Source organism: Notolabrus celidotus, chromosome 24 (assembly GCF_009762535.1).
Source record: "Notolabrus celidotus isolate fNotCel1 chromosome 24, fNotCel1.pri, whole genome shotgun sequence".
NCBI lineage: Eukaryota > Metazoa > Chordata > Actinopteri > Labriformes > Labridae > Notolabrus > Notolabrus celidotus.
In genome coordinates, this window is record NC_048295.1 from 8,566,680 (window position 1) to 8,593,368 (window position 26,689).

Genomic DNA, 26,689 nt, shown 5'->3' on the forward strand with positions numbered 1-26,689 from the left:
ATGATTGACAGGAGGGTCAATCAGAGAGGTGACACCAAGTTGAATGTTGCTGAGGTGAGATGCCATGATTCTGTGACAACATGTGGGGCTCGTTTGTTTGTTTTTACACCTCAAAAAACATTGAAATTATCCAAGTTATAGTCTCTAAGTCATCAGACAAACGTCTAAAGATGACCAGACATAAATAGAGAGAGGATGAAGGAGTCCCTCGCCTGGGATCAAAGGTGAACCAACATTGAGCCATAACACGTGTCACATGGCATCCATCGAAGCAGCAACACTGAAACAATGTGCGCATGTGTTTGTATCCAACCTGTTGGGAGAAGCGCTGCTGGGTCTGGATCTGGTAGTGCTCCTCTGTCGTCACCCGGGCGGCGACATTGACCGCGCCCGCTCGAGGCAGCGTCTCCACCTCCTTGATGGCCTCCATGGAGATGCTCTGGGGGAGCACCTGGAAGAGTGACGTCACGTACATGATGACGCTCTTCTTGTCCGGGTGAGGCACGGCCACATCTGAGGAGAAGGTGGAAGAAAATATGAGTCAGTTTGGAATAGTGATGCAAAATAGTTACTTACTGGAGCTTTAAACTCTGACAACTCCTAATGGCACTTTATTGTCTTTTCAAATAATACAAATCTCTTTTAAAACCACTTCCTAGCTCACATGTACTTCTTTATTGACTTCAAAGCAAAAGCTAAAAAATTTGCCCATCTACCCTCATTGTTTCACTCTGGTTTTGTTCTCCACCTCCATGACAATTTTAAAAATGTATCCACCAAGAACCCTTGAGAAAAACTTTGTTGTTTGGTGGGTAAACAATCAGCACAGTGCAGAAGAAAAGCCAAAGATCAGCTCTTAAAGGGGACAGGTTTGATTCTGTAGAAGCCAGATAAAGATGTCTGACAGAAAATTCATCTTTGACAAATTTTAAATGACTGAATAATTCAATAAAGAATTTTCTAAGACAACAAGTCCACCTGGATTAAAATATAGATTTTTTTCTGCTTGATAAAATATGCTAAAAAGACAATTAGGGATTTGGTCTGTTAGTCTGCAAATTGAGACCTCTATAGAAGCTGACTTTGATTTAAAAGCCGTTTAATCAGATGATTAACTGACCGAATAAAGAAGTTAAGTTTCTGCTCTAACACATGAAAAGTTGAAGTTGAGGAAGTTTTCTTTCAGCTCAAGATGAATCAAAGTAAGTGAAACATCCTCATGGCTGCAGGATGATGCAGTAGACTGCTTTCATCTGCAAAAACAGATTTGTCTCATTTCTCTTTGTGCTCTTGAATAACTGTAGGCCACTGTCGAAGCAGGGTTTTTTATTTCCCACAGTGCCCCTGTGTCAGTCAGCCTCTCTGCCCTGAATCTTCCAGCTGAATTAAGTCTCAGCAAACCTCCTCCTGTAGGTGGAGGAGAGACAGAAACCAGGAAGGGCTGGCCGAGAGCGTGTGGCCCCGGCCAGTCAGCCCGGGGCAAAACTAATAGAGACAGATCACAGCGGGGCCGAGACACCGCAGATAAATTAACACTATAAGAGACTGAGACGCTGATAGAGAAAGAGGGGGGAGGGGTGGGAAAAAGAGGGTGAGGTGAGGGAGAGAGAGAGACAGACACAGGAAGAGCTAATGAACCGATGGTTGTGGTAACGTTGGCGGAGAGCAAGAATAATGAACGGGAGAGGGAGATGACAATCGAGAGGAAAAGCAGACGCAAAGTAACAAAGATGAGCGTGTGCCGACTCAGATGTGTGTGTGTGTGTGTGTGGGGGGGGAGACACTGATTTATCAGCGTCACAGAGAAATCAGAGGATGTTATTGTTTGTCTGAGGAAGACAAACAGCTCCATAAATAACGCTGCCATCTGCAAGTGTGTGTCGGAGTGCGATCACACCCCGTACTTGTGTAGTCCACTTGCTTGTTTTCCACGCCCCGGATCTCCATTTCAATCATTCCAACACGGCAACACGCGTGTGAATACTTATGAGGCTCTGCGGGGGACTGAGCGGATGTTTGACTCCAGATGGGTGGAGTGTGATTTTAATGTGTGTGAGTTCAATATGTGTTGATGCATTTGTGTGTGTGGGGGTAAGAATGGATGCATATTGAGGGGAATATATCAGAGCAGAAAAATGCAAGTCTGCAAGTCAATATTTGGGAGCAAGCAGGCTGCTTTGCTTTCATATTTTTGGTTTGGAGGCACAAAAGGTCATTTATTGAGCATAACTGTGACAAACACAAAGATCACTCAGGACAGGAGGGCATTAAACATCTGAATAGTATCTGTTTTAACACTTAGACAACATTTTTAATCATATTTAACTCATTACTTCACATACTTTATCAATCAGAGTGTCAGATGTGTGGGAGATTTAATCTGACTACACAGCCATTATTGATGCAGACACATTAAAGATGATTGATTATCATTCAGAGCAGATCACATGAAGTTCTGCAGAATGTATGAAGTTAGCATGAGGCTCAGATCTGATGACTTGGTCTCAATCTATGGAGGTAAATCAGAGTTTTTCACCTCCGAATTCAAATCTTAAATCAAATTTTCACTCTTTACCAATTCAGAATGAAAATCTTCATGTTTTCTAAATTGGTTGAACCAAATTCAGATGCCAAAATATGAGTTTGAGATTCAGATTCAACATCCAGGAACCCGAGGAGTAGCAATCGATTCTACATCAAGTCAAACCAACATCCAGCCGGCTAGCGTTCGGTCCAAATCTGATTAAACTGGTTTTTACTTCCACATCGATCTGGCTGTTAAAAAATGCTCCAGTCCCAGCTTTCATTTCACAAATAGAAGTTACGGGTCTAACAGAACAACCGTTCACTCAGCTTAAATAAAACTGTAGCTCAGACAGCTGCAGGAAAGCCAGCGCAGTGTGAGTGTGACATTCCCTGTTGACAGCTCTAATAAAGTTACACAATCCCTCTCACACACTCTTTAATTCTGTCCTCCCTCAAACACAAATCTCATTTTGCTCTTACAAATCGATGCTGGTGTGCTCTGGATTGTTGACTTGCAGACTTTTGTAGCTCTCAAACTTGTTTAGCTCTCACTCAGATCTTTGTCATCAATTTACTTCCTCATATACGCCTGTTGCTGAGTCTATATAATAACATTTGTTGCTTTGTAGATTTCTGCACGTCTCTGCTCGTCTCTGCGTCCCTGCTGTGCAGTGATTACACCTTTCTCTGTGAACACTGAGGAGATGTAATTAACTCGGATTAAAATGGCTTCACAAATGATTCCCTGGAAAATATTCAGTTTCATCGTTGATGTTTGACTTCAGATTGAGGCTTTGCATCCGTGTACAGAAACAGGAAACTGTCTTATTCCATCCAGGACTCCTCCAAGTTACTATGACCCCCGTTAGGTCAGATAACGCATTACACAGTCTGCTGATGCCTTCAAAGACGACGTGAAAAATATGGCTTCCAGGAGATAAAGTTTGAGTCGGGAGGCGTAACGCCGCGGCTGGATGTCAGCTTTGATTTCTGGCTAAAGAAGCGAATAACGGCTGGAGAGGACGGGGAAACAAAGCGAGGGCGAGGATGTGGATTGGAAAAGGAATTAGAGGGAGAAATACAAAAGTCAGAATCATTACTGGGAGGAAGGGAAATAAGAAGGAGGAGTGCACAGATGAATGAAGATAAGATGTGATAATGTCATATAGAGGGATGTCTCAATGAAGCTCAGAGATTGAACACTGATGGCAGCTTTGGGCTCTGTGTCGGTGTGACTGTAGATGCCACAAACATGAGGAAATGCACTTTATGTTACAGCTTGTTTGGAAGCTGTTATGACAAACACGGCTTTGGTGATAATCCCTCTTCTAAACATTCAAGAATGACTCAAAGAAAAATAAATATAAAGCATAAACGAGCACGGTTTAAGTCTGTAATTTGGTTTGAAGCCTCGGATCAGCACACATCAAACCAGTGTCCAACTCCCGGCTCCAAACATCTGAGACACGAGCCACGAAAACCTCCAAACAAACGACTGAAATCCTCACGGCAAAGAAAAATGATCCAAAAGAACAAGCAGGGGGTTAATAGTGTTTTGAGCATTGATGCAGTGCATAATAATGACATACATTCACCCCACTTGCTCCTATCTGGCGATTGTTTTTTGAAAAGATCAATAAAAATTCATCTTCCATGATGTTTGGTTTCATGGCGGTAGCAAGCTGTGAGGGATTAGAGCGTTTCCTATCGCGCTGAGTCAAACCTGAACACATCGGGCGCAGCAGGGAGGGGATTAAAGAGAAACACCTCTGAATACCTCCGCCGCTTGTTTCACATACATCCAAAAGACCATTCCAGAAAGTCTTTTCTTACATGTACTTGGCACGATTGTTCAATCCATCACGGATGGGTTACAATTGGACCGTATGTAGGAGAGTATCTTAAGCCAATCCCCTGATTGTCTGTATGTGAGGGATTCAGGATGCTGACATGAACGCACGTAGGATGGGAGATGATGTGGAGGCAGGAGAAGTGATTTTGCATTCACTCAGATTGCAAAATTCCAGTTTTGGATACACAAACTTTAAGAAGCATTGTGGCCCTTTCACTCATATTGATGTACTACTCTACCATCACATCTCTCTATTGATCTCTGCATCTATCGTCAAAGAGGGACTGTCACTGGCATTTTTCTGGTATTTGTAGTAGATGAAGACTTACATTTATAAAACACCCAACACCATTTATCACAGGGAGGCAGTGCCACCACAGCCAGTGCCGCCCCGGGTCAGATTTCCTTGCATTATGCCGGCTGGACAGTTTTGATTAAGAGTCGGTAAACTGGTCTGAGGTCAGCAGAAACCTTGGCAGTGACGGATGCCAGGATTGTCAACAGATTCTGGGTGAATGTACTTGTTAGGAGGATTTTTCTGGTGTGTGAGAAAATCTTTTTTGCCAACCTGTCGGTCAGTTTTTGCATCACTGATCAAGTCCTTCCACCAAGGTGACCACAGTTATCAGCGCGGCAACACCCAATCACTGCATGACACATCATGTTCAACTCAGCCAATTAGGGCGCATGATTGGAAGGCGTGAAATACGATGGGAGCTGTAACTCACCTCGAATATTCTTCTCTGCAATTACCGGTATGTGTGTGTGTGTCTCTCTCTGTGTGTCTGTGTGTGTGTGTGTTAGTTACCCTCAGGGTCCAGCAGTCTCTCTATCCCCAGGTGTTGCTCTGCCTTATTAAAGGCGTGTTCCAGTCTGTCGATCGCAGACGTCTTCTTCTCCACCGAGCTCCAATCAAAAAGCTCAGGCCTGCAGAGGAGAGAGAGAAACTGTCAGGGCTCACGCACCCACTGTTCCTTTATTTTAGTTACACAAACACAAAGGAGTAACCCAGAGTATTTAGCAGATTATATCCCTGACTGATCATTTTCTCTGCTGCTCCACGCAAATCTGCATATTGAGCAAACAGAGCTCCCTCAAAGTGAAAGAGCTGACAGTGTTGCAATAAAAAGTTAAGAGCTTTCATTATAAATCCTATAGATTCATTTCCCTAAAAATGAAATCCACTGTAATTAACTCACTTCAGCTGATTTATTTTTGGACCTTCATTTAGTCAGCAACCATTAATTCACCCACCCTGCAGTGGTTTTATGCTGTACACACTCCTCAGTTAAACACCAGCTCCTCAGTCAACAGAGAAGGCACACTACAGTCATACAAGCTTTGCATGTTATTTGCATGAAATCTGCAGCTCTGTAAACATGATGTCGTTGGCATGGAGCACCAGTGCTTTGGTGTGTCTGATCCTCCACTCTGTATTCCTGTAAGGACACTAGTAACAGATGTTCATGCTTGCTAACCATGATTTAATCCATAAAGAGATGAGATGGGGTCTGAGATCTGCTCGGTGTCCTTGGAGGCAGATTAGTTAATCATTCAGCTTCCCTTCATTATCCATTACTGATACATTTACTCATTTATTTCATAATTCACATGTCACTCTATCTCTTCAATCCAGCAGTTACATGTGTATTCATATTAACCCCACTCCCTACAGCATTCATCACAGCATCACTTATTTTTGCACTCTGAGCAGAGAAACAAACTAGTTTTTTTGGGCCGACATTAAAAGTTCATGCATATAAAGTATTTTAATAATCAGTATCAAAACAAAAACCATGTTTCTTTTCACAACCCCAAAACCAGAAAAGTTGTCAGGCTGTGTGAAATGTTGATAAAGACAAAATTTGACTGTCAGAACCCCAGATTGAATTGAAAGTGTTGCACAAACAACAAATCAAATGTTGCAACTGAATAATTGTTTTCTTTTATAATAAAAATTATGCAAATTTAAAGGTGTGGAGTGTCCTTTTTATACCCAATCATGTTCCTTACCTGTTGCAAAATAACTGTATTAGTTGGGAAATGTTCCTCCAGGTTTTTTTTCAGCATTACAAAAATATTCAGTGTTTTGTCGTCCCTGTTCCAACTTTTTTGAAACGTGTCACAGGTATAAAATTCAAAATAAACAATACAATTTTCCAGTTTCAGTATCTGGTAAAGTAGCATTGCACTAGTTTCAAATAAATAAATGGTTTAAATGAACATTATATTATATTATATCACAGAAAAATAAGATAAATAAGAGTAAAAATAAACGACTAAAAGACAAATAAATGTATGAATCAGTTGAAATAATAATTAAATTTAAAAAAGAATTTAAAAAAAACAATAGCTTATCAAAATATTGAATACATTAAACAAAAAAAACAAACTCCTGAGTTGTCCAGAAATGTATATATATTTTTAGATGAATATTTTAAACAGCGTCCCAACTTTTTCATCCAGAAGTTAACTGTGCCTTTAGTCTGCATGGTGTAGAGTTAAGGGTTCACCAGGGTTCACTAGTGCCCTGTGGCTACATATCCCAGAGTGCCTATAAAGAAATTGATACCCAGTTAATTCATCAGTCTCAACTTTTTCCCCCTTCTCATTTCAAAACGTCCCTTTTACGATGACCACGACTTTTATTATCTTTGTCATTTTTCAACATTTTTCCATTAAAGTTGGCTCCCAGTAGCTGCTCATCGATAATAGCTACTGGCACTACCTGACATTTTCTGCCCGTTTCCTTTTATTCCTTATCATTTGTAATAGAGTCATTTTCCACCTCCAAGTATATCTTTTTAATAAAACGTGTTAAGACCCAAATTTTGGCAGCCAAATAAATCCCACACTGTGTCTCCGTCTGTTACCCTTTGACTTCTGCTTTCTCTCCTCTACCCCTCCATGTCTATTGCTTCTTCTTTTTCTTTCTATTTTTCTCTCTACCAACACACACACACATAACCTGTTTTACAGTACCTGTGGCTGTGGATGAGGGCATTGAAGGCCAATCCATCATTCCAGCTACTGGAGAAGTTAACCACATTGACCTGAGGACAGAGATAATGGATATTATAGGAGTGACCTGTGAATGCAGTATGACACACACTGTTCAAACACCCTTGGCCCGATCCTGGTTTCCATTTTATAGATATGTATTAGATTGTACACATCTTTTTTCTTCAAATTGCAGGTCTGAGCTTTTAACATAAAGTGACAGACTAATATGACTCTAAAAATGGAACACAAAGCTGCCTAGAGCTCCACAAGTGTTGAAACTCAGCTGGCTGTGCACTTAGCTGTGCTACCTCTGCTGTTTTTTAAAGCTAACATACTGTTGCTAACACATTTAAGAAGATGATGCTTGCTAGCTTTAGTAAGACTGTATGGTTTTAGCCTGACAGATATTTTACTTTCTTCACATCAAACACAAACTATCACCAAACCTGAGGGTAGTTTCCTATTTTCTTTTGATACTGTTTCTTTAATACTAGTGATAAAAAGTACGCTCCTCTTTTCTGGGAACAGTAGTTTTTAAATGCTTACTAACTAGCTAGCTTTAGCATGACTGTGGATTTCAAACTGGCAGGCACTTATAATTATTTCTCAACTTTTAATAAACATAAACCCTTTTTATTGTCCTTACTTTCTGCTTACCTCAAAGAGAAAAAGTTCGAGTTTAAATTCAACTGAGGTCTATCTATAAATCCTTGTGGGTATAGCTGCTAGCTTAAGCTAGCAGCTATACCCTTATATAGCTGCTAGCTTAAGCTCCTTAAGCTTAAGCTAGCTTAAGCTAGCAGCTAGCAGCTAGCAGCTATACCCACAAGCAGACTACTTGTATTACATCAAAAAACAATGAATTTAGGTTTGTTAGCAAGCATGTTTGACATTGGCCTTCATTTAAACACATTTGCTTATTACTTTAAATTTGAGTATGTTTAAATTCTTATCTCTAAAGTTACCTCCCTGTGAGACTTGGGGAAGTCAGGTAATTATCATGTAGCAACCAGTTCAGCTGTGGCACTAATTAGTGTTAAATGGCTGCACCTGGGCCATCACTGAATGGATGACTGTACCAACTGCCTGCTACAGCAAAGGGTGATAAAAAGAGGATCTATTTTATTTATTATTATATTTCAGTTAGTTTTGAATGGGAACTTAAGGGAAGCAGACCTGAGATATACATATTTCATTTCCTAGAATACATAGAATTAATATCAAAATGTCTGACTTGTGTTTTTAATTGCTGTTGAAGTTTTGTCCCCCCCTCCTTTTTTCAGTTTGGTTTGGCCCGACAAAATATATGTTCCCACTCCCTAATTAAGTCAGATTTGTATTTAATGAGGTTAGTTTAAGCAGCTCACGTCTAATGTAGTTTAGCTGCATTATTATGAATTCAGCTCTATTTCATGACTTCCTTAAGGTTTCAAAATAAGACATATAAGTAGAAATGGAATGTTATTGGTAGCATACATTACAGGATAGGTTCAGCTCATGACAACACAAAAAGTAACAAAACATTAAGAGAAGAAAGAAAACTAGATGGCAGTCAAACATTAAAAACACAGAATACTCCCAAACCTAATTTTCTCTGAATTTGTAGGTTAATTGGATTTCTTTTACCCTGTGCAAACATATTTTTTGGACTAAGGCTCAAGTCTCTCTGTCTCTTTGTTTCATACTTAGAGCTATAAAATGATAATCATCTGGTGGCACTAATCCCAGATCTGGATTGCCACCAAACCCCAATCCATTATTCCTTGGCCCAAAGCCTATTCGTCCACCAAATTTCATGAAAATCTGTTCATTAGAGGTTTGAGACATTCAGTCAGATAGATAGACAGACAGACAACCTGAAAAAACATGAGGTCTTTGGCAGAGCTAAAAATAACGTCACTGCTTTTCTCAGAAGACTTGGAGCTGTTATTTTTAAATGGAGGTTTAGTCCCTCACATTAACAAGGTCAGTGTTTAAGACAAGCATTTTTACGGCGTCACAGGATTTAAATTTCCACAGGAAAAAGAGACTACAGTTGGATAAATGAAAAGTGGCTCCTGTGGGAGACTGAATAGGAATTAAAAAAAGAACAAACCTGAGGATACGTGCGTGTGTTCTGACGAACCCAACTCAGCAGAATCTTCTCACTGTTGGTCTGCTGTAGGCCCGCCATCACATCCTTCATCACATCCTTTACCTGCACACACATACATGATATCACCAGTGTTAAAATGACATATAAAGAAACACATTGCATAACTTTGGTGCCTAGCTTTTAGATTCTTAAGCACAAGAAACAGACGACTTGATGTCACTCAATGAGAAAGCTTCAATATCCACCTACTACAGAGAGCAGAAGTGGACTGGTACTATTAAACTCACCCGTATCCACTCTCTCCATCACTCCCTCTTGCTCACAAACTCACACTCATACACACACAGGACAATTTTTAAAGAACTCCCATGGTAGACAGATATAAAAATCCATGCTAATATGATTCCTGGCGATGTTACATTACCATAAAGAGACATTTCAAATATCTGCTGCTTTTTAGCAACAGTTTGACGTGGCCTGTCAGAGGATACTTTGCATTTTTACACACACACACACACATAGGTTGCTCACACGGAAGGGGAGGAAGCACCCGGTCAAAGGACACACGCATGCACACACGTATGAGCCGGTGTGTGGACGTGGTTGCATCCTCACAGGCTGATTCTCTTTCTTTTTGGCAGTTTTGAGTGACAGTTTTGGAGCACTTGTTCGAGGCTCAGGAGGAAGAGACAGAGAGTGAAGGAGGGAGAGACATTATACTTTTCACTGCCCGGGTGTGCATTACTTATGCATTTCTGCACTCCTCCATCAGCTGCATGCGCTCACTCAAACATATGCACACACACACAGACAGATAAAGAAGGTGTTTTTTTTTGTTTCCTGCAACTCCTCTTTTTTGTGCTCCCACTTCTTTACACCACTCCTTTGACTCGCTCGCCATGCCTTCTGCACTCCGACACACACTTATGCAGCGAGGCGGCGCGATGAGTGTTAGCAGAGCTCCGAGCGGTGGCCGGACAGAGGGTTGGAATACAGAATCTCATGAAACACCTTCAGTTTTTATGCTTCAAACTCTGTCAACAAAACACTCAGAAGACGACTTCAGCACGCAAACACACAGGAGGTACAGTGAGGGAGAGTCATTTGTGCGGCTACACACTCTAAGACACACACTCTGTGACTACACCTATTAATAGAGTTCGGTGTAATTTGGTGTCGAGGTGAATTCCCAGCGAAGGGACTCAAACACGCACACACACAAACACACACACTCAGGTTTGTTAGCGATTCCTCGTAGAAGGTGGCCTGCTGGGTAAAAAGGGGACTCATTTGGGAGTAGGTCACTGCATGCATTTCCACTTTAATTGGAGGGGCCGCTTTGACAAAGACTGCTGCATACTCACACTCACAATGACACACACCTACACACTGATCCAGACCCCCACACACACACACACACACACACACTTAAATACTCCCAGACTAGCATACGTGCCCACACAGTGCAAACCACAACCTCTAGGGCGTAGCAGCCTTTGACAGGCATACACACTTTACATGTAGATTCACACACACATTCTACCTACACACCTCATTATGGAAGTGTGTTTTGCTATTAATCGCGTCATTAAGCGTATGCCAAAACTAGCCTGATTGAGACATTAGCTTCTATGCAACTTAATGAGGAATGAAATACAATTAAAATGTATTGTAATGTAAGCTATAAAATCGACAGACTTTACATAGAGACGGGTATGAAGAGAGTGCATTATGGGAAAGATTTTAAACCTTAAGTACAGCTTAGAGGGAAACGTAGCCAACAGTGGAGGCATAATGTTGCCCTAAGGTAACAGGCGGTGATCAGGAGGACATTATGTACTTGCATTAATGTAATTTCTGTGCTTGCTTTCTGGCAGAAAAAAAAATGAATAAAAATGTTAATGATAAAAGATTCCAAACAAACGGAAAAAAGGGACTAAATGTTCATTTTTCAATACTTCTGCACAGTTCTATGATCATTCCTGCAGAAAGCTCTTAGGGAAAGTTTCTTTTCTCATTATATTCAATATATTTGCCGCATTTCACACAGTTTAAGGCAGGATCTGACTTTCTGAAACAGTGTGATTTTAATCCAATCTTCTCGGCCCCCTCCATCTTTGCACACATGCTACAACTTGCCTGCATAACTTTTAACTGATGTGGTGTCATATGTTTATTAACCTATTTCCTCTTCTTACAGAGTTGTAGGTAAAGAAAAGACCTCTCCTGCTCACCCTGTTAGGATTCTAATTCACATAACCACCAGTTCACTTTAAATTGCCCATAACATATAAGCTTAAATTTGTACATTGTATTCAGGATTAAGTAGTATTTAACCGAGGCACAACTCAGACTTTTAAAGCCAGTGTTGCCACAATTTAACTCCTTTTTATTCGTTTTTACTTCACCTTGAGTCATAGATGTTTCTTGCTGCCTCAAAGGAAAAAAAATTAAACTTTTCATGCTGTTCTCTTTCATTATTGTTGTTCAGAGCTCTGCAATGTGATAGCAGCCTTCACCTTCAGAGCTACAATCCAGGAAGCTGTGTACAATCCAAATACGCCTAATAAAAAGCCTCAGATAAACACAGAGGGCCAGTGTGCAGCATTTTGTTCTTGTTATGTGAAACAAAATGGATTATGGAGACTCTGAGTGGACACTTTTGAAAGCAATAGGCATAAGTTGTATATGTTGCAGCTGATTGGATTTGTGCATCATGGAGAGAAGGCAATTTGAAGTGGTTTTAAAGTGAGGCTTGATAGTGTAAACACTGGGATCATTTCCAAGCATGAGTGCAGTGATTTTACTGATTGTAGTTTCTTTATATTCACTATAAAACTTTGCATAAGTGGGTGCAGTTGAATATAGTGTAATTAAACAGTAAAAAGGACAGGGCTGGAGTTCAGTGGGACTGCAGAGCTCTTTAGAAAGGTTTTATGAGACTGTAGCTGGGGTGCTATTCATTAAGATCATGGTGTGTGGATACTCGGATAAAGTTTTCTGATATCCCTCAAAACAAACAAACTTCAGAAGCCAAAGTTAATATTGAAGGCATTACTATCATGAAAACTCTTATTGCTGCACAGAGTCACATACTAAGACACTCAAAAACATTTACATGCATGCACACACCTGCCAGTGGAGAATGATGCTCCAGATGAGCCCGAGTATCAGTTTGTGATTGCCATCAACAATGTCTGCCGCTCCGATATTCACCAATTCAACCTGGAGGAGGGATGTGCAGGCAGACACAATTAATCATGGTTTATTACACAAATAAAGAAAGGCAGTCTCTTTCTTTGGGAACAAACTCTGTGTGCTGATGAGCTCGGATAATAAAGTAACATAGGTTGACTGTCAAGTGAAAGAAGTCTCATGTATAGTAAATAGGCCTCTGAACACCTCTGACCTGTTGACCCCAGGCCTGTCTCTGCCAATTATGAAGGTTAGTTGATGTAGTTAAGGGAAATATGATCTGGCATCAACTCAATGTGTCTTATTCTGCAAATCAACCAGTTGTTCTAATATTTTTTCTAGTGTCAGATTTCCTGTTTCCCTGGGGCAAAAAATCAAAAGACAGAAGAAAAAGAAGAAGTTGTAATGAGGGCAGAAGAAGAATAAAAAGTATGTAAACAGAAAAAAGACATTGACATAACAGAGGGGATAAAAGGAAACTGAAATATATTTTTTTTTTTGACAGGGAAGTGAAGGCATCCCTGAAAGAGACTGGAGGTTGAATATACAGGAAAGTTTGAGAAGTTTAAGAGAAACCTAGAGGCAGTTTAATTCAAGTAGGGTGCTGTTGTTTTATGCATAACAATGAATCCATATTATATTTTACTCTCATGCATAATCACATCAAGATAAAGGCTGGCACCAGTGTGCACATTAACAGTACTCACATTGTTCTTCTGCAAGATCTGCAGCGCACGGTTGACATTGTTGAGCGAGTGAACGCGTGTGATTCCTCTCTCCAACCTCACCTATTAACACACACACACACACACACAGGAACACACACACACACACAAACCAAACAGAGAAGATTATTGAGGCATAAACAGACCTTGCTCAGGGGCATCCGTGAGCGCTACAAACATCCACATTACAGTGAAATGCATCTGTGTGTGTGTGTGTGCATGCCATTACAATGAAGAGATAGCATGAAACAAAGGACATAGATGATAATGTCACCATTAGGCAGAAGAGGGGAGAGATGGATGGAGGGAGGGAAGGTGGTGGAAAGACTGGAGAGGGAGAATAACAGGGAAACAAAGAGATAAATAGAAAGAAGAGAAGGAGAGCTAACAAACAGAGGAGGTGGAGGAGGAAAAAGAGAGCTGGAGGGGGAAGGAAAACAAGGTGGAGGCTGAAGTTTGATTAAGACTGTGGGTTGTGCTGCTGTGTGTGTTTGTGTGTGTGTGTGAATGAGTGTGTGTGTGTTCTTGCTCTTTTTAATCTTGGCACTTGGCATTTTTTCCCCCTCACTTTCATTTCTTCACATTCCTAAATGATGAATTTAGCGTTAAGGTCAGGAATATGATTAGTTCTGGGTTAAGCTGAGGTTAACACTGCGCTCACACCATGTGGTGGATGCGAGAGGAGGCAGTGATGTGGAAGTTTGCATGAGTACAACTTGGCGGAGTCAGTCAAGTGGACAAACTCCAAATGGCATTGGCTGGTGTTACTAATCAGGAATGCAATTAACACACTAGATAAACTGTTATCAGCCGTGGAGATGATCAGCAGAGGAAAGTAGTGATGCAGACTAAAAACATTGTGATATGAGTTGATCCTCCTTCAGTCTCCTGTTTTAAGTATGAAGTTGATATTCTTTATTATCAGTGCAGTCCAAGGCTGAGGAGTCGAAGGATGAAGATCTCCTAGCTGCTGATACCCGCTCCTTCATGTATAAAGGCTAAAATAAGAAAATTGTATTAATCACTACGATCAATGCCTCAGGTACCTCGCTCTCCAGGGAGAAGAGGGTTTTTTTCTCCTGCTCTCCTCTGCCCATTTTCTCCTCTTAGATTACAACAAAGGGAAAAGTCCTCAAAGAAGACTTAACCTACTTCTATGTTCTTTTATAAGCACATTACCTGTAAATATACACCTGTTGGGAACACTCTGTAATTTCTCATATGAATAATGGGTTTGTGCCTGTGTTATATTGCCTTGGTAAGAGGAAGGCATTGCTGTGTTTGTATAATTGAATGTGTTTATGCTTGTCTGTTGTCTGTGGATGCCTTGTTGAGAGAAAAGTAAAGCTTTTATGTCCCTGAGGGGCAATTTGGCTCGCAAGCAGCAGTGTCGGTACTTCCTGTACATATGCTGCATTTGAATTGTTTACTGCAGGCCCCTTGTTATTTGTGCAAATGCGTACTTAGTGTAAGAGGTAAGGAGAGGAAAATGTCCCCTGTGAATTGAAAGTTAAGCATTTAAAGCTACTAGGAAGCAGGAGCAATGTTCAAATATTACAGCATGTGGGTTACATGGTGCACCGGCTGGTTATTTTCAAGCAGTGTTTGTTTGTTTGTTTTCATGGCTCCATGAATTAGATCAGAATACGTGTCAGACATCTCGATCCTCCAGCACAAGTCCGCCTCCCGCGATGTTTGTCTATTTTTACTGATATGTGTGTGTGCCCGCCTACAGCATGTCCCTCTGCCTGTGTGTGTCAGTGTGTAGTCATACCAGCTCATGTCCCGACAGCCCCTCCAGCAGCTCCAGCAGGCGTCGTCCATCACACAGGTCGGAGAACAGATCCTCCACAGGTGGTTTCCCTGTCTGGAACACAAAAAAACACACGACTATTACTTCATGGAAATGTATTTAAAGGTAATCAAATTACTTCACATTACAAGATTTAAAGTGTTTAGGGGTTGAAATTGTACAAGCATGTGGCTGGAAGAGCAGCCTTTAAAAGCAGTTGTACTGAGAGAAATAACTCCACAAGGTGATATCAGGTCAATTAACTTGTTCCATCTTAAAGGTCACGAGCTCAGTCCCAGTACTGAAGACGCCGCTCCTCGCTGCCCCAGACCACATTGGACTTGTTGGGAGAACAGGGGGACATCTCTTGAGTAATCAAAAAGCAGCGCTGCGTTAAATGTGAAGATAGCGGTTAATACCCAGGAGGTTGTTCTTTATCAGAGCTGATAAGTCAAGGACTACAAGCTGCCTGTTACTACACGCAGGAAAAATGCTGCAGGCTGGGAAAATGAAAAGTTGCTGCTTTGGTACATGAAAAACCAATCGACTGCTGCAGGTGTTGCAGTAAACTTTGCTTCCAAAAACATCCATCATGTACATGCTTACATCCACCACTGTACGACTGAGGTTGTTGTAAAGTTGTCGCAGCTTAAGTTTTAAACAGAGAACATTGATTCTGTAATTATGGCGGGGAATCATCAGTCTTGTGACTTCAGCTGGCCAATGGCGCCCAAGTCTTTTAACATACTTTGACATCTATATAAGTATAAGCAGTGTTCCTGGATTGGACTCATCCCTGAAACAGTAGCTTAAACTGCATATTTTGGCAACACTAGATACAAGTGTTCTCGTTTGAATCACCCAACCAGATAACTGGTTCAATCAAACACAGATGTTCGAGGCTATTTCCCCCTTGTGCACATTTTTTGCCCATTACTCTTCACATCTTTCTACTTCAGTGGCCTCCACAGGGGTGCACATTTTAACTCAAAACTGGTCAATTACTTCACTTTAACTTGTACTGCAAATAACCTTTACATGCGCCCGGTGTATTCAAGGTGTCATAACAGATTTAAGATCAGCTAATCTGGACTAATTTACTGGCAACACTTGATTTAGCGTGCTAAGAGGCACTATTATGTCATTTGAAGTTTGAGAGAAGCCTACTGAAGGAGGTAATTATGAGAAAGAGCAGCAGGAATTGGTGAAGACAGGAAGGGGGCAAGGAAATAGAGGATAAGTAAGCAACAGGTTTCCTGAGAGGAATGCTTTTCCTCTTCATGTTTTACCATCAGCACCATGCACAAACGACGTCATGAATCTCTCATGCCTTATTGCTGTCTTGCCGCTGTGGCAGGAATCTCTCAACCTGCATCGATCATGCATTATTACAACTATGCCTGCCATGTAGAAGCCTTCATTCCTGCATGGAAAATGTATCAGCACCAGCAGCAAGACAGAGACGGAGGAGGTAAAAAGTAGAAATGACCCAGAACTGTGCAGAGGAAAAAACAATCAAGAAGTGGGAAAAGGGAAAAAAAAAATCACTTTGCTATAATAAAGAAATTCTGTTATCAATCTTCTGGGAAACAACCTGTTCCTATCAGTGTCTCATTTTCTCTCATTTTCCTTCACAGCTCCCTCCTTGTCTTATATTTTATCCTCAGTGTCTCCCACACACACTCATTCTCCTCTTATTTTTCTCCCTCTGCTCATCTTCCTCTCCTTCCACCTCTCTCTGCTCTCGACCTACGCCTCTCGGCATTGTCCCGAGACCTCCAGTTATTGAGTCATTTTCCACACCAGGGCAGTGTGTGTGTGTGTTTGTGTGTGTGTGTGTGTGTGTGTTCGTGTGTTCGGAGTAGATGCATTATTTGAATGGTTTGTAGAGAGTGTGTGGGCGTGGGTGATAAGTGAAGAAACACCAGATAAAGACAGATAAAATATCAAGAAAAAAAGGAACAAAAGATGAAAACTTAAGCACATGCTTTTTTGAAATTACAAGATGAGAGTACAAAGAATACACACTATCAACAACACACTCCTCCTGCCCACTCACAGCCATTAAAAAACTCTCTCTTGACCATTTAGATGCAGCCTCCTTCATATTTCCAGCACTCTCTAACAATGAAACAGTTCTTCAGGTGTGCTGAATTGATGCGCCTGTAATTACAGCTCTCACAGGGACAACTTGAACCTCAAACCGGTCCGTGCTCACGAGTGAAGAGCCATCAGCAGTGTACACACACTTAGGCGAGGTGGTAAAAGTGCATTTTATGGATTCTACAGAAAATCTATTTCAAACGTGATCATCTGTCTCTGTGTGTTGTGGCTGTTTTGTTGTATTATAAAGGAAGAGAGAGACAGGAGACACAAGTCCAAGTTAAAAATCAGGCGGCACTGCATTAAAAACAGACATGACTCTGTAGTGGAAGTCACTGCATGGGCTCAAAATTTCATCCAAAGTACAATTTGATGCTGCATCCATAATTAGAGGTTAAAACTACACCATGCAAAGAGGAAACCATATATACATGAACCAAATGCTCTTGACTTCTGTGAGCCTTATGCAATGACATTCTTTTTGGAAATCATGGACACCATCTGTCACATACATTCTGTATGTTTTACAACAGTATGGCTCAGTAGTAGAAGAGTCCATGTACCAAATTGACAACCCCCTAAAATAAATGAATAAATAAGAGAAGAAATCTGAAGGGACACACAGCAGTATCTTGTTCTGTTGAACCATCTCCAAGGTTGAAATAAATGTTGAGAACACAGTCTGTAACTATGAGTACTGATTGGCTACACTGCTCAAAACCAAAGATGAGAAAATAAAACCTTATTGATGTACCAAAAATGATACTACATTTTTATGGGTGTAATGTGAAGGACAGCCTGTTCTCCACATTGAGGAACAAATAAGTGTGAAATCAAAGGCTGCTCCGTCTTTTTTTTTTTTAGCACTTCTGCATCTTTTTATCTTCTTCTAACACAAACTGGAATTGGATCTCACACACAAATACAAGAAACAGTCCTAACCCAGCTTACATGAGCTCCTTTGATTTTCAATACAAATATATCTCCTCCAGCAAGTGGCCAGACTGCCAAATACAGCTGATTCATTCCTTAATATTTTAGATTTTCACAACTCCTCTTCAGACATACAAAGGTCATCCAGTCTGTATTCTCCAAAGAAGAGCAGTTTGCCTTTTCTCTCCTCTAAAGGTGAAGGTGGACTGATACTGAGCTGCAGTTTGAATCAGGAGAAGTTTAGAGGTTAGCTATTAATTTTAGACCATTAAATCTATGACAAGGACATGTAGTCTGTGTGAATACTGAACAAACTTGCATGACAAAGTGAATACGAGCCTGTGTGCGTCTGTCACAGTGCATCTACTCCAGTCGTGCTGTAGGCTAGGATGCTTTAAATCAACTGTAGTGTTGATAACAGCTCAGGCAAGTGTAGCTGCTTTAGTGGTGTCCTGGTAGTCATTACACACGCTGAGCTGGGGCCTGGATCAACAGCCACAAACTCCTGCTAAATCCAACAGAAACAACTACGCTCAACAAGTACCAAACCAGGACTATAAAAAACAACTTATTTTAAAGTATTTACTTGATGAATTGTGAAATTTGAACCCTGAAAAGAGTATTTAAATAGCTTTTGTTTGTCTAACTATCAATCTATAAGCGCCTGTGTCCACTAACTGTGTTTTTTTTTGCCCTGGCAGATCTTGTTCTCTAAACAAAACCAATGCAAGTCAGTGTTTTTCAAAAGCACAAATATCCCCTCAGTGTCTTTTTTTAGTGGGTCACAGCACCCTCTGTTGAAAGTAGCTCAACTTTTGAAGCATCCCTGCATGCATCAGTGTCACTTCCCCCTTGTCGACCAATCAAAATCAAGCAATCAACCCAACTTAACTCATATGTATTTATAAAGCACCTTTCAAACATTCAGAAAAGCAGCCCAAAGTGCTTCAGAAAAGAACAGAGACAGAAATAACGGCTACATCAGTAAGAAATGCTAAACAGATGAGGTCACGGACAAAAACACTGTAAGAGGAGACAGGCCCTAAAAGCTGGAAATATTAGGAGATATATTTCAAGTGATTTAGTCTTGATCTAAGGAACATTAGCCAAGATCTGACATTATCTAAAGCTTCCTTTCTCCATATTTACTGACATATATCCTACTCTGATGATGTGTTTTAATTCAACCCCCTTAAACAAACCTAATATAATAGCCTGACAGGAAAACTTCAGATGCTGTTTGTATTCAGAGCGCATCATCCTTTCATTTTCCTTTACTTTTCCCTCTCATCCCTTCTGTTTGGACAACAACTAAATAAGAAAACCCTGTGAGATGACACTGTATGTCTTTGTGTTTGCCCTCCATCCCCGGTGTCAGACGCAAACCCACCATCAGCTATGAAAACAAATCATAAGGCAGGGTTGTTTTAAGGTGTCAGCGCCTGTAATTGAATTTTTGAACAGGTCAGATGACACAAAAGATGGTACACAACCCCGAAACAATCTGATCTGAGGACAGGAGGACAACCTTGTATTTTGGATATTTGGTAAACAGCCACTTGAAAAGGATCTCAATGTGCAAATTTCTTCAATCCGCCTACAGACCACTTATCTTCCTCCTGGAGGAGTGTGAGATAACAGTCCATGAGACACATTTTACGGTAACATCTGTTTTTTTCTTCCTGGCAGGCGATGGTGGCAGATGAATGGCTGCTCTGACTGGCTGTTGTGTTTTTTACTGACAGTTTTCTGACTGAACACACTCATCATGTCAGCATCATAGACTAAATGACAGAATAATGGAAAGATTTAGTGCACAAACTTGGGCACCTTAAGCTCAAAGTCCATCTATAATTAATCTCACATTAAGTTTAATTAAATTGTCACAAGCTAATTGACACAACAGCCACCCGGAGGCTGGCAGTTTGATCAAAATGTTGGTCTCTGAAGTGAAATATAATTAAGATGTCATGTGTACTCCACTGGATGGACACTTGTGTATGGGTAACAGGTTTCATCTCAAAGCTGACATGATTTGTGTTCAATTGCTTCAAATATGACTCAGTAGAAGCCTCTATGACATTAGTTTGAAATGTGCATCAACAATAAGTATGCATCAAGTTAAATCTTCAACATAAAGCCACTGAGAATAAAAAAAGGTGTGGAAATTATGCTCAAATCGATACACAGCACCAAAATGAAAAGCATAGAGCGACTGGGCAAGTGTCCATATCTGTAATTTGGGAGTGCAATAATCAGATGTGCAATGGAGCAACAATCTATAAATGGTTATAAACACGATCATTATGAAGCTTGAAGAAGATTGCAAAGTAATAAATATGAGAGCTCATTTGTTTTGTTCCAGTCCTCCTTGATCCTCCCAGGCTGTTTCTTCCTTTACTTTCTTTTGCGACTCATGCAACATGTTTGTTTTGGTGTTTCTCCGCCTCTGCATCCGTCATCATACCATCAGACAGCCAATCAGAGCAGTGCGTCATTATCATAGCATCCCCGCCCACTCAAATCACTGCATGGACACTAAGAGGCTGCAGATCCTCCGGTGAGGCTGAATTTGTGATGTTTTTGCGACTGGATTTGAAGCATTGCTCAAAAGACAACTAGGACATGCCGTGAACAACTAAAAACCCCATTATATGTGACTTTTAAGTGGTTATCTCTAACTCTGCCCAACATTTATCATATAAACAAGCAGGCAAATGAGGAGGATGGCAGTTTTATATCCAGTACTATGAGTCTTTACGGATCAGCCCTCAAGCCATTCACAACAAAGAAAAGAAACAAGGTGTCTCAAAGTTTCTTCTGACAGGATGTACCCTGAGACACTCTTCAGAGGTGATCTGCACTGCATGCTGCTTTCAGCTATTTCACAGGCTTGAGGCTGTGAAACGGATCTATTTAATTCACATCCCTGAGCATTCCAGCGTCTCTATGAGGGGGAATTATAAACACAGACAGACACGGTGAGAAACACATGTGAACAGTGATTTTCTAGTCAAGGATGTTACTTTTTCTCATTTCCCTACAGATTCTTCATGACGAAGCAGCAGCAGCATCTAACACCATGTCTACTGTCTCTCCTTTACAGCAACAGGTCTACAAGCTCTCACTGTATTACATGCCTCAAATACATGTTTCATTTTACAGATTAGGTGACTCATGTCTAAATCACAAGATTTCATGCAGATTTCATGCTAAAAAGAAAATGTCACCCGCTCTGAAAGCCTTAAAATTGTACCTCCAGGTGCTTGTATTCTCTTCATTTTTGAGCTGATTAAAACAAACAGGAGGGTTTTGTTTAGGGAGAAAAGACGAGCTAATTGGATTGAGATGCTGTTTCTGAGGAGGGAACAGAAACAGTTCACCTGAAGGTGAAAGAAAAACATCAGCATTATTGTACATACTGACCTTGCAGAAAAGCAGAGAGCTCTAATGGATGACTGTGACCATGGTTTGCTGGATTATCATTCGAATTTTGAAAAAGGTTATGCAATGTTTACCGTGTTTCTGAACAAATGTTGGACATGGTGGATTGTTCATGTAGTATTCCACATTTCCAGCTGTCTCACTTGGTTTTCTATTGGAGTTATTCCCAATTGGTGTTTTCTCGCTCGGCATTTTGAAGACAACAAAGCATCGAAAACTTTCTGACTTTTTCATCAAACAGACCCCTGCCTACTTAAACCAAGAAGAAGAGCAATGAAAAATAGAAAACACAATCATCTCTCACTTAAAATAACAAAGACTTCTCTTGGAGAAGAATGTGTGACCATTCAGGACCCCATCATTAAGAGTGTGAATCTGCCAGAGAGAAGTTTTTGAGGCTAACTCACCTTGTGAAAAGCAAACAAGCACGCACACTGACAGTTTAGTGAAGACAACATGTTGGATTTAATCAGCCAGGTTCCCCCTGAAAAGCATGAACCAATGCAGACACTCCCACGAAATGAAGTCAACAACTTAATAAACCTGCCTGTTGTTTGCAGAGTTTTCCATAAATTGAACCTTCTCATGCATAACTGAGAGAAAAGTGGAAACACATTCAAAGCAGAGCTGCCGCACACAGGTGCGTTTAAAACACAAAGCCTTTTTCATTGGGTTGCCAATGGTGCGGTTTTACACAGAAGTTTGCCAAAGGCCTTGAAAAAGAACACAATGTGCAGTGAGCGGCTCTACAATGAGTCCTAATAGGTTGGTGGAGCAGAAGAAATCCCATTGGAAAAAAACGACCTTTCAAGCTTCATGCTTTCTCTCTGTTCTATATCAGGCCTGGTATCTACTCAGTGTGTAATCAAGCCAATTTCCCCTTCTTGCCTCTCTTGACTTGGACACTCCAACTCAATATCAAAAATAGCTTTTTATTCAATTTTAGAGCTCATCCTGAAGATTGCATCACAATACAAAGAGTAACTTGTAGTTTGTTTAAGCCTTAGGCCAGGAAATCTAACATCAAGCTTCCCCTCCTCCTACACATTTTGGACCTACACATGAAGCCCAAAAGGAGAGCTTCACCTTGCCACCAGCTCTTGTATACGTGCACCTTTCTAGTCTTCATCTAAATACCTTTTAGCACTTCCTCACATCCATCCTTTTTACTCATTACAAGTCCCAAATGAGACACAGCTTCTATAAAAACACCAGCAATGCAGTGCAGACAAAGACTGAATATAGATAAAGAGTGATGACTCACATAACAATAAGAGGACTCTGCAATTAGTTCTGCTCTGTAACATTTTCTGAAAATGCTGTTTCATTATCTTTCTGTATCATCACAGCTATGAGGAGAATTATTCAACAAAATTAAGCTGGAATCATCAGCATAAATACACATCCTGGAATACTAAACTACAAATTGATGCCCTCCTCACCTCTGGAAACTCAGTCTATGCCAGAACTCGCCTCATCTCATTTCACTTCTCTTTGTCTCATCTTTTCCTCGGCTCCATTGTCCTCTCCTGCTCTCTGTTTTTTTTCAGCCTCTATCAAAGTTATTCTGCTGTTTTGGAGGACCTGAGCAAACAGTGGCAGCTGGGGTGTGAAATTAACACCAGGAACTGGACAAATGCGGTCCTCACCCCTCACTGTCATCTGTTACCCTCTGTTTCAAGGCCTGCTGATGTTAACTCATTCATTTTTTTTCAACTTTTAGGGACAAAATATATCATTGATCATTCATTTATTGTTGAGTATGACTTTTGATTGACCAATTTGGTACCAAAAAGGACATTTAACACTTAAAATGTAGGAACATGAATTGAATGTGTGGTGGAATAAGAGCATCAAAGCCTCTATACTGGGGCTGACAAATACCTATGACAATATAATCACCAACAGTGCTTGCAGGGTATAAACAACGACTTGTGTACTGTAGCAGAGTTCAGCTTTCAGCAGCATGGGTAGGCACTGACTGACACACACAGTAGTTTCATCCTCAGGCTAACATTAGCCGTTTGAACCAACCCCTGATACTGTTCAGTACTACACGACTTGCCTGCTGCTGATACGAGCTGTCCTTGACCATCGAAGTAAAACAATTCATGATTTATAGATTTTTGCTTTAAGCTAAACTTCCACTCAACCCTGTTAGGATCCCCCTATACCCCAGTGACTTAAAGGGTGAGAAACACTTTATAACTGAAGGCCAGAAAATCTCAAAAGTTGTGTTCATCTAGAACTCTGGACCCAGGACATGCTGAGGCAACAAATCATTATATTTCACCTCAACACAGGCCGGGTCCAAGGGGGTTTTAATGTAAAAAATCTGACTTTTAACCAACAGTGGATCCAAGGTTGTTAGACAAGATTTGCTAGTGTTAACCATTTTTCTTCAAATAGCACAATTCAGCTGAAAGTTATGAGTCACTATGCACTTTCTTCACATGGCACCCATTTTTCTTTGACAGTACCTTCAGGCTAGTTTCAAGAGTTTCAATTGATCAACAACTAAAAACATAACTGAAAGTCGCTAACATACATGTTAGCAAGGAAATAACTCTTTCCTATCTCATCTACTTCAGACAGCAGTTAAATTATGGCCCTTATTGACCTCCACAATTTGGCTATTTATTACCTTTTCAGCTGCTAATAAACAGAAAAGTGGTAAAATGGTAACAGCTAACTTGCAATTGGAATAAAACCTCATAGACATGTCAGATAACCCATTTCTAATTGGACAGCTAAATCAAAAAAAGTTAACATGACCTTTACCTAGCTCACATACCGGTCAGCTAGCTAACATTTAAGTGCTCTGAAATGTATAAGTTTGGTCATGTTTCAAATGGCATTGAGTGTTTTAGCACCCCATGCTAGCATGACGCAGCAAAACATGGCCACTCCATAAAAAATGGTGATAGCCAACGTTTCAGTGCCACATAGCCAGAATTAAAGTGAGTGGTGTTTCTAAGAAGGAATTATGGGAAATGAAGGAAACATCAGGCGAACATATAAACATACACAGCAGGGTTGATAAAAACCCAAGTGTCAGAGAAATAAATTACAGTTGAAGCAAAATGCGGCACAGGAATGAAATCAGCTGCTTATACCCTTGAATAAAGTACCAGCTGTGATGGTAAACAAGAAAAATAAAATATCAGTTCCCTGCCCTGGTGACAGGGCCTCACATATTCCTGAAGTGCCTCTTTTTATGGTTTGCTGAGTAGCAAATCACACTAAAATCAGACATGACGCTGCTTTGCTGTCGGCTTTTTTCTCCATATTTCTCACGCCTGCCGTTAACCAAACCGTCCATCCACCGCCATAACACGGTCCTCCTCTCCCCCATCCCTGTCTGAACTTTTGTTTTCCCTTCACTCATTCTCTATTCCTCCACCAAACTTGCTTCTTCATCTTTCAAATCCTTGTCTCCTCTCCTATCTCCTTTCATTTTCAGTCTTCCAATAATCTTAGTTTCTCCCATCTGCTGTCTCACTATCTCTCACTCTCCTGAGGCCTGTGTGTGTATAAGTGTGTGTGTATAAGTGTGTGTGCAGATGTGTGCATATGTGTGGTGTGTGGGAGAGACTCATCTATCTAGGATGGGGTATTCATTATGCTCTGGTGAGTTTGGATGGATGAGGGGATCTCTCTCTCTTCCTCTTCTGCCTATCTTCATCCCCTCTTCCTATCTATCTCCTCGCCTACAAGCTCAAAATTTCTCCCCCTCTTCCTTCCTCTCTTAGTCATGGTTAGAGGGGATCAGGGAGGGTGGGTGGACAGGAAGGGAGAGGAGAGGACTTGACAAGAAAGGGAGGAGGAGTAGAGAGAACAGGGGGGAAGAGGGGAAAGGAAAGGAGTGCACAAGAAGAGATCGAGACAGGAAGGTAAGACAAGGGAAGGAAGCCAGGGAGACTGATGGAGAAGGGATTGCAAAGGAAAGGAGAACAAGGGGAGGAGACAAAAGGAAAGAAGCAGAGATAAGACAGGTCAGACCTTAAGGACAAGAGGGACAAAGATAGAAAGTCTTAGAAGATAGCAGACGAGGGCAGGAGACAATAGTTTTGGGAAGGAAAGGACAGTAGAGGACTGACTTGCCAAGGACAGGTCCTAGGAAGACAGGATGAGAGATGACACATTGAGAGAGGAGAGAGGAGAAGACAGTCTTGGAGAGGACATGAGAGAGCAGACTTGGGGAGGAAATGTAAAAGGTACAATAGGACAGGAAAGAACAGAGAAAGAAAGGCTTGGACAGGAGCAAGTAGGACAAGCTTGAAAAAAAACAGGGCAGGCTTGGAAAGGACAAGAGAGGAGGGAGGCTTGAAAAGGAAAGAACAGTAGAGGACAGTAGAGGAAAGGCTTGGACAGAAAAGGACAGGCTTGGGAAAAAGAGGACAAGCTTGGAAAGGACGGGCTTGGTAAAAAGTGGACTTGGAAAGGACTTTGGGGACAGTAAAGGACAAGAGAGATCAATATCTGATATGAAAAAGCAGGAGAGGACAGGATGGGACCAACAATGAAAGGACAGGAGAAAGAGGAAGATGAGACTGAAGGGAAGGGGGAAAAGGGGGACAAAACAAGAGCAGAAAAAGAAAAGATATGAACAGACTATAACCAGAGCAGAAGGCAAGAGGAAGATAAACAGTGAAACACAGAAGAGAAGAGGATGAGAAAAGAAGGAAACAAAAAGAGGATGAAGTGGAGGACAGAAGGAAATAGGGAAGAGGGCAGGAGAAGAGGAGAATAAGAGCATCTTTCCAGCCGGTCTCCGCCCCTCTCCAGGCTTTAATCACCTGCTTCAGATCACACTCTGTTTCAACGGCTTCACTCACACACACACACACACACACACACACACACACACAAATGAGCAGCGACGCGCACTCACTGTATGCACACACACTCACCTAAGTCTCCATTGCCATGGCAACGGCACACCTCTAGTGCCCTTGTAATCAACTTTGAAAATAGGAATAGCACTGATGTGTTGGCATGCACAAAATACACAAACACCA

General features: G+C 41.0%; 1 protein-coding gene across 2 annotated transcripts in view; it reads right to left on the reverse strand.

The window, feature by feature from the left end:
• dmd (dystrophin) overlaps nucleotides 1–26,689 on the reverse strand; it is a 234,151-nt gene that overhangs the window by 131,394 nt on the left and 76,068 nt on the right. For both annotated transcript variants that reach the window (XM_034677504.1, XM_034677505.1), the window contains exons 3-9: nucleotides 15,171–15,263; nucleotides 13,379–13,459; nucleotides 12,609–12,701; nucleotides 9,477–9,578; nucleotides 7,361–7,431; nucleotides 5,187–5,305; nucleotides 314–513 (exon numbers count right to left, since the gene is read on the reverse strand). In XM_034677504.1, coding sequence (XP_034533395.1) covers nucleotides 314–513; nucleotides 5,187–5,305; nucleotides 7,361–7,431; nucleotides 9,477–9,566 — 480 coding nt within the window. In that variant the 5' untranslated portion in view covers nucleotides 9,567–9,578; nucleotides 12,609–12,701; nucleotides 13,379–13,459; nucleotides 15,171–15,263. The remainder of the gene's footprint in view (nucleotides 1–313; nucleotides 514–5,186; nucleotides 5,306–7,360; nucleotides 7,432–9,476; nucleotides 9,579–12,608; nucleotides 12,702–13,378; nucleotides 13,460–15,170; nucleotides 15,264–26,689) is intronic.